Source organism: Nannobrachium achirus (genome assembly GCF_963921795.1).
Source record: "Nannobrachium achirus genome assembly, chromosome: 14".
Lineage (NCBI taxonomy): Eukaryota > Metazoa > Chordata > Actinopteri > Myctophiformes > Myctophidae > Nannobrachium > Nannobrachium achirus.
The window spans coordinates 30339934-30348894 of NC_137821.1; the positions used below are offsets into that span (position 1 = coordinate 30339934).

Consider the following 8961-nt stretch of genomic DNA (forward strand, 5'->3'; position numbering starts at 1 on the left):
ATCTTCCAGACAGAGGACAAAATCAAGTATGAGCTAATGGGTACCTGTGGACAGCAGAGACATTTTCACGAGAGTGAAGGTGAGTACTTTCTCTGCGGTAGTGGCCCGTTTCAGCACAATGACATCCTGACATTTCAGAATGGCAAAATGGCCTCTGGGCATTTAGTAGATGTTTCTAAAACATCTTGGTATCGCATGGATGTCATCACATAACCCTATGAAGCTCTCCTCCAGGGCTCTGTGCACCTCCTCGTTACGCCCTCGGTATTGCAGATGACAATGGAGGAGTTGTCCAAGAACTTCTGTAGGTGGCACGTACTCGAGTTGAAGTAGAAGTCAGAGGTGTAGAGGGTGAACAGGAAAGGTGACAGAAAGTTCCTTCAGCTAAACATATTCTCGGAAAGTATCCATCGCGCTACTAACTTTAAGCTCAAATATTATTAGTGCTCGTCAGGGTGAGACACACCCTGACGATGTGTCTCACCCACACGATGGGTGACGATGTGTCTCACACACACACACACACACACACACACACACACACACACACACACAGTTTCTTATGGTAGTCCCATCGTATCCAATGATGACATCTACTTCTTCTTTTGATGAGTTATGAGGTGACTGCGAGAGCCACATGGTCTATAGTGCAGTGACACACACACACACACACACACACACACACACACACACACACACACACACACACACACACACACACACACACACACACACACACACACACACACACACAATATATATTTACATCACTTGGGGGGACATTACATAGACTTCCTTTCATTTTTATGTAAGTCCTGTGGCCTTATCCTAACCTCTATCCCTAAACCTAACCCCTAACCCTAAACCTAACCATTGTGGGGACCTACTATTTTGTCCCCACACTGTCAGAGGTCCCCTGCAGGTGACTGTGTGAACATGCGTTTAGTCCCCATAAGTATAGCTAGACAAACTCACTCTCTCTCTCACACACACACACACACACACACACACACACACACACACACACACACACACACACACACAGACAGACAGACAGACAGACAGACAGACAGAGAGAAGAGTGCATTCTGCCCAAAATGGGTTTTGTTGTTTCCCAGCTGGGATCATCACCCTGACAGTGTCTTAATGGCATTGCCATAATGGCACCCATTAGTGGCCACTGCCACTGTTGGTTGACGTCTGATCAATTAAGTACCAAGCCTCTCCCAGACGTTGCCAGTGGCTGCACCCTCTAACACTGAGTGCCAGTATCTATCTAATGGCTTCCCAGTCATTTTACAGGGGGGCCCAAGGGGGGATAGCATGTTTTCCGACATGCTGCAGCAATGGTCAAAACTGCAAAATGACAGACATCAGGCACGGTTGCAGAGGGTGTTAAAAAGATCCCTCAGAGTATGAGATCTTAGAATCTCTCGTGTCCTAGTTTAAAGAATTTGCTCTGTTGTACGGGCCCTTTCATGTGAGGATGCGCTTTTTTATTTATATCATGCTGTTTCATAGAAGTGTATGCCGACCATAACAATGCTGTCCCAGAGATAGCCTTATTACTGTGTTTTTGTTCCCAGCTGTGACAGCCCAGGGCTATTGGCAAGATAAACCAACCTTGAAACATAACCGCTGTAATGAAGAACGCTGTGCTGTCTTATACCGCCAAATAACAATGTCAAGGCAGCGGTCTCACTTTGAAAACCTGGCGTTAGTGATTTCAGTCTGATGCTGTTGAATAAATAATAAAAGGACTACAATCTTTTATCTTTTAAGTTGAAGTGCCACAGGCCCATTTCCTTCTTGCCAATGACCATTGGGTATTGCTGTTATATGAAGATTTCCTTCTTCCAAAACAACAAGTTAACAAGTGTTAGGGCACGGCCAAGTTTAATTCTGGTGCTTTTTAGTGTGGACAGAGTGTTTTTTTCTTCTTCTTTTTTTATATATATATTTAGCAGAAATCTTCAAATGGCAGTGCACCACTGCAAAATTGGGGGTTGGGTAGGGCTGTCACAATTATTACATAATCGTCTAATCGTGATTATTTGACATAATCTTGATTATTTTTCATAATCGTCATAATCGTTTCCAGTCAAAAATAGTGGAAATAGCAGATCTACAAGCTCACAACGTGTCGCATCGCGACGCGTTGTGAGCTTGTAGATCGGCTATTTCCACTATCAATGTTCTTTTTTAAGTATAAAGTTGTCAAATATGTCAGTAATTTCTTTGTATATTTAGGTTATGTGTCATATCTACCATGTGCAACTTCAAAGCCTAAACATTTTTATTTTTTGATGATAATGTATAGTTTTAGACTGCGAAGGAGGCGCGCCATCTCAAACGAGCCAGCTAAAGCCGAAGCGAGTTTTGCGAAGTTTGCTTGAGCCGACTCGTCCATGCCTTAATCCTTATCCCTAAACTTCTTTGTCTTTTTTTTTTTTTTTACTGTTTTGAAAATATTTTTAAATTGTTCTAATAGCTGAGCTACAAGCTCACAATGTGTCAATGTAGATCGGCTATTTGAAGTATTTTAAAATGTTTTTCAAAATAGTAAAAAAGGCATTTTAGGGATAAGGGGTAAGGCATGGAAGAAAATATAGCTCTGTATGTCAGGCAGGCTGCCTTGAAGGTGATATCTCCCGCGTACCAAACGGCTTCGTTCTATTTGAAAAGCTTTGGCAGAAACCGCCCTCATAGGCAGAATCAAAGTTCAGTGTGGCTGCACCCTCAGTTATTGTCTCCACCAGCCGAAGGCATGGGGGAGAGTATGTTTTCCTCTCCGTCCGTCCGTGCGTCCGTCCGTCCGTCCGTGCGTCCGTCCGTGCGTGCGTGCGTCCTCGCAGTTTGTGAGCACCTAATCTCAGTCGCAGTTGGCCCGGTCGCTGCCAAAGTGAGCACACACATTCCCTGGATGCCAATCTAGAATCTCTGCCCTAAATTTTTCAAATGGGCCTTTTCTAGTGCCACCTAGTGGCCGATGTTTGCAAAACACATTTCTGTGCACTACTCTTACAGATTTTGTCCAAAAATCCTACAAATCGATAGGCAATATCTCGACAGTCATGTGATCGACACGGATCTGTCCGATTTTGCATATTCCATCCTGATTGGCTAAGATTGGCTTCCAAAGTTTGTAGGATTGAGCCGTTTTGAACAAAATGCCTCAAATCACAAACGCAAAGTGCAATTATCATGAAATCGCTCACACACGTTCCCACTAGGCCGAGGAAGAAATGCCACTTAATTTTTTTTAAATCAGCCTCATGGTGGCGCTATAACAGGCCGATTTGTGGTTTTACCTATAACTCCACCGATCAGTTTCAAACTTTGTAAGCGCACTCCCTAGAGGCTAAGGATAAACCTTTGCCCTGCATTTTTCACATCAGGCTTTTATAGCGCCACCTTTGGGCCGACTTATGTAAAACACATTTTTGGATATTACTCCTTGAGATTGTATCCAAAAATCATGCAAATCGGTACACAGTATCTCTATAGTCATGTGATCAAGTCCGATCCGTCTGATATTTCATATTCCATCCTGATTGGCTAATATTAGCTTCCAAAGTTTGCAGGATTGCTCCGTTTTTGAACAAAATGCCTCAAATCATCAACGCAGCTTGCGATTACCGTGACATTTGCCACACATATTCCCACTAGGTCAAGGAACAAATGCTACCTTTTTAACATTGGCCTGTTATAGCGCCACCAACAGGTAGACTTTAGCAAAACACATTTGTGGAACACAATGCTTCAAAACATGCATGCAGCGTCCGATTGCCATGAAAGATCTAAGGTGAAGAACATATGCCACCCTTTTTACATTGGCCTATTATACAGTAGCACCACCAGGACGCCTGGCCTGGTGGAGACCTGTGCTCGGAAGAGCACTGCTTCTAGTTTATAATTATTTTTGTAAAGCCTAATTTTTATTTTTATTTCAGTTAATTAAAATGTTTTTATTATTATTATTATTATGGTTTTAGTTATTTAGTTTTAATGAACTATAACCTTGCACCCCCTGAAAAACAGGGCTTCCCTGAAAGCTACTGTGTAATTGGAGCACTGGCAGAGCTGAGAGCTGGGCCACAACTGGCAGATATTGGTTCTACGTGCTGGATTAGTGCATGCAAGTAGAAATCAGAAGCTAGAAAACAAACAAATCCCCAAGCGATTCATGAAACCGTGTCAACACCAAAGAACAAATGCAGAACAACAAGATAAAAAGCAGAGGCATAGGTGAACTGAGTACACAAACCTAACGAAACACATGGGTACAGGAATGTGCGCACAGAGTGTGTGTGCGTGTGGAAAATACTACTCAGGGACCAACTTGCACCGGGGAACGATGCAAGTTGGGAATGCATGCCTCACCTGGTTATGCAATACTTGTACTTGTCAGTGTACCCATTGTACCAGTTTTCAGAGTAAGCATTGCGGTATCACACGACCAATTTACTAAATATGGAGATAGCTGTCGTGTTGTTGACGTACTTGAGCATACGCAAATGGAGTTGTATTGTACATGGCACGGCTCCCACTTCAACAGGGGGTCCGGGACCCCTAAGGGGTCCTCAGAGTTACTACAGGGGGTCCTCCAAATCCTTGTGTGATAGAAGCTTTTTTTTTTTTCTCCTTTTCTATATTTTAGACCTAAGTCCGCCTGGAAAAAAGCCTTAAAAACCTATGGACGATTGAAAAATACCCCCTAAAACCTAAGATTTTAAGGAAAACTTCACAGAGGTGTCAACGTCTACTAAAACATTTATTTCTCAGCCTCTGTAGCAGCTAGAGTTTTATTTCATGCCTTTTATTCTTCAAAGTTTCATGACAGCACCATTTAGTTAACCCGTGTGTTTCGTCTTATCAGCCATAATGGAACGCTCCATTGTACTTGTATCTTGTCAGCGAGACAATGGATTTCGACTGAAGTTAACTTTAAAATAAGTCATGTCAGACCTATTTTGAAGTAACAGCCCCATTTTTGTGAAAAATGTATTAAAGGTGCACAAATGACGTTCAGCTCTTCTTTGAGCTGAATGAATTTTGCATTATATTTAAGCTGTGTGAGTGCTGCACAAAATGTATTAAAAATGGATGTTGTAAGCCAAATGTTTTCTCAACTTTCTTGCTAGTTTTCCAGTTAGTATTTTTTTTTTTTTATGACTTTTACAAATTTTATTAGTACACGTGAAAAATAATGAAAATTTGAAATAAATATGTTATATTATGATGTGAAAATGATATGGATTGTGTAAAGCAATGGATGTTGTGGCTGCATAGAGATTAATAATTAATAATAGTAATTATTGTGTCCTTTTTAGTTATTGTCGCAGTATTTGCGAAGTAAATCGACCTGGATTTCATCCTCTGCATTTTCCCAGTCTGACTATTAGGAGCAGTGGGTGATATTAGTACAGAATCCAGGCAGCTGTCTTATTCAAGGACACTTCAATTCTAAGCGCGGAGGGGAGATTTAACTGAGGACCTTCCAATTCCAAGACAGCTCCTCTACCTCCTGAGCCACATGCCCCTTATACCTGTAGGTCATAGTTGGTATAATGCCACAGTTGTAAAATAGGATTTTAAACATGAATAACAACATTTTGTACATCAAATCTGATTATGCCAATTTGGTTTGCACCACTGGATCCTTGCATCGAATTTGCCACATTGATGGGACAGATTTTTTGTGATGGTGGCTATTTGTTTTGCGGATTTTTGAAAATACAAGCTTCACTGTTCCATCTACACCACGATTAAAGAAACCTCTGTAACAGGACGTACTGTATGTACTGTACACTACAGTAGAGTTACGTCAGTGTGATTTACTTTGTTACTCCTGCTTTGGCAGGGCCAGTGTTTGTGTTCCCGCCAGAGATACCATTTCCTGACAGGCCTCGTGGTGGTGGTGACGGTGTGACCTATGTGAACATCCCCGTCAGTCCCACGTCCAAGAAGGAGCTCAACTACATGGAGCTGGAGCTGCAGGAGTCCAGCCCTGGCATCAGGGGGGCTGGTGGTTCACATCTTCCTCCACAGAGTAAGTGCAATTGTGCATGTGTGACCAGTGATGACATGCATGTGATTAGACACTTAATCATTTCACTTTTCGGAGCCTAGAAACCCCAGACCACAGAAAATCCACTGAACGTTCAAACTAAAGTCCATTTTTTTGGAGCTGTGTGAAGCACAGGCTCCCTATACGTGGCCGTGTGGGTCTGTCTGTCTGTGTGTCTGTCTGTCTGTCTGTGTGTGTGTGTGTCTGTATGTAGCCTGAACTTCCTAAACTTCGGCACGCCACTAGTCCCACAGTTTTGCCACCACACACTCGCGCCATATGTCAAATCGAACGGCTTACTCGGGAATCGTGGGCTATTACTTTTCTAAGAGAAAGGTTCTATAGTTTAATTGATATTAATTTATTAGTGAATTAATTTTCCCCATTGACTTATAATGGGAATCGCAAAAACTCACATTCAATTATTTGTCTCTCGCAAACCATAGGGGCTAGAGTTTCAAGACTTGGAGAGGAGGTTCATAATGATTTCAAGGATTAAATAAAAAAATAATTGTGTCATTTGGCCGCGTGGTGGCGCCATAACACCCCACTTTACGTTTTGGCCTGTAACTCTTGAACCGTAGGTCGGAAAATTAAAAATATTTTTTTCCCTGGATTCCTTGGGTCATGACGCATCTCCCCATATAGGCCACGCCCATTTGCGCCATGATAGATTTTCCGCCATCTTGAATTTTCTCCAAAACACACTTTTTGCTCCTTTTCCTACATATTTTCTTCAAATGTCACAAAAATCGGTACACATGATCCACACACACACACACACACACACACACACACACACACACACACACACACACACACACACACAGCTCCACTTCACACGGGTGTGATTTTTTTTTGGGGGGGGGGGTGGATGCTCACAAAAGCCAGAGTAGACGTTAAAATTACCACAAACATGTTTGAAATTGAAATATCCCTTTAATCTCTAAACTTACGTTTAGAATAAACAACCCAAATCTACCAGTGCATCAATTCTTTGCCAGGACTGAAAGAGGCTCTTGGTACATCACAACCCATAATTCCATTTCCCATAATCAAGAGTTAAGGGAATGTTCCCTAAATGACGTCTGATTTGCTCTTGTCTCACAAAGCAGCTGGGTCCTTGTCATCAGATACGCAACAGCAGGACGTAATTGGCAGAGAAGTCAGCTAAGAGCGTCATTATACTCAGGAATACGAGGACAGCTTGAGCCTCGACTTGGGAGAAGTTAATATCTAATGTCGGTGATACAGTTTATCTCACAGCATGTAGCGTCATGTATCTGTCAACCAAGAAGAAGGGTGCCCACATCAAGGGGGTCAGAGGGCATTTGCGTCACAGCTGTGAATTCACTCACTCTAATGGGATCATCCTCTGGGCTGGGGTCTGTTCATGAGTAGTATTTATTTCTCTGTTGGCCCTAAGCGAACCGTGCCATGCTGTGCAACATATTTCACAGTTTCTGGATGTTTCCATAAGCTTCGGCTCTGTTTCAGATAAGGTTCTCAGAACCACATTTTTACCCACCTACAGTACACACACTGACATGCTGAGAGCCGAAACACTAGCGGTCACATGATGCCACTCAATGTTGAGGGAGTCTTTTCTCAGCCGCAGTGAAGCATCAATCCATCACTTGTTTTTGTTTCACCATTTCCCCTCCGCTTTGCGAGGCGTTGTGAGCTTGTAGATCGGATATTTTCACAATTGTTGCCTCTTTCTTATATTATTTGACAATTTGGCCAGTGTTTGACCGGTCTCTATAGTATACAGTAGTTTGTTGATGACTTTTGATGCAGTAACTTTCTTTCTTTTTGAGGTATTCAAAAGGTCTTAAAATCCTTAAATTGTCACTTCACTGTCATTTGGGGACCCCCTCAAAATCAGCCAAACGCACCACGGCGGAATTGAACCTCTAGATTCCGCAGTGGTGAACAGTTGGGCTACTTTACCCCTGCTGCGCCACCCGAATTCCCCTGAACTCAAGCAAGGTCATAGCTTGCACTTGCAGACGCAGTAACACAGCGAGAGATATTCATGTCAGAGAGACGAGTGGCTTTGATTGTGCAATCTTATTGCAGGCAGGTCACATAGGTGCAGGAAGAGAACCAATGATAATTTGTATTGTTTCCCAACAACAGGGAGAAGTTCCTCCAAGTATGCCCAGATTGACATCACCGCCACGGAGACAGCCCATAAAGTAGGAACTCAGCATGCGCTGGGCCGGGAGGAAGGCCTCCACACGCTGGATCTGAGAAGACGAGGCATGCCACAGTGACCTCAGTAGCCATCATCGCCATCGAACTGTTCACCTCAGCGGCAGGGCTCCCGTCTGACTTTTTTCTCTACCAGCCAGAACTGTCCCTAGAATTATTGAATGCTTTAACCAGTGAAAAATAGCAGATATACAAGCTCATAGCGCGGCATCGAGTGCCGCGCTGCGAGCTTGTAGATCTGCTATTTTTGAAAAAGTCGTGAAAATGTGTGCAAATCTTTGACTATATGTATTTTCAAAGCGAACGTTTGTAACTCAAATTTTGCTTCTGGGTGGTCCCTGGAATTAAATATTTTGAGATGCGGGTCCGTGACCAAATACATATCATTTTGGGGGTCCTTAACATGAAAAGGTTTGAGAACCACTGACATAGTATAGTCTCTCAAGAACAGACTAACTGAGCTCCAGTTAAGTGAAAAGGACCTTTTCTTTGACGATGGCTGGCCAGATTGCTGACATAGAATCAAAGGTTTTTCAAAAAACCTTAGAAGGATTCAAAAGACACTTATAGAATCGGGTCAACATTCTAATTTTCACGATTTTTCAAAATTAGCAGATCTACAAGCTCGCAGCGTGGCACTCGGTGCCGCGCTGTGAGCTTGTATATCTGCTATT

At 42.8% G+C, this 8961-nt stretch overlaps 1 protein-coding gene across 1 annotated transcript in view; it reads left to right on the plus strand.

Moving 5' to 3' along the window:
- The window catches only part of dok7a (docking protein 7a), a gene marked incomplete at both ends in the record, with an annotated part of 48967 nt that extends 40618 nt beyond the window's left edge, over positions 1 to 8349 (plus strand). The window contains 3 exons of the mRNA XM_080741524.1: positions 10 to 79; positions 5864 to 6052; positions 8213 to 8349. Coding sequence (XP_080597650.1) covers positions 10 to 79; positions 5864 to 6052; positions 8213 to 8349 — 396 coding nt within the window. The remainder of the gene's footprint in view (positions 1 to 9; positions 80 to 5863; positions 6053 to 8212) is intronic.
- Positions 8350 to 8961: the final 612 nt, after the last annotated feature.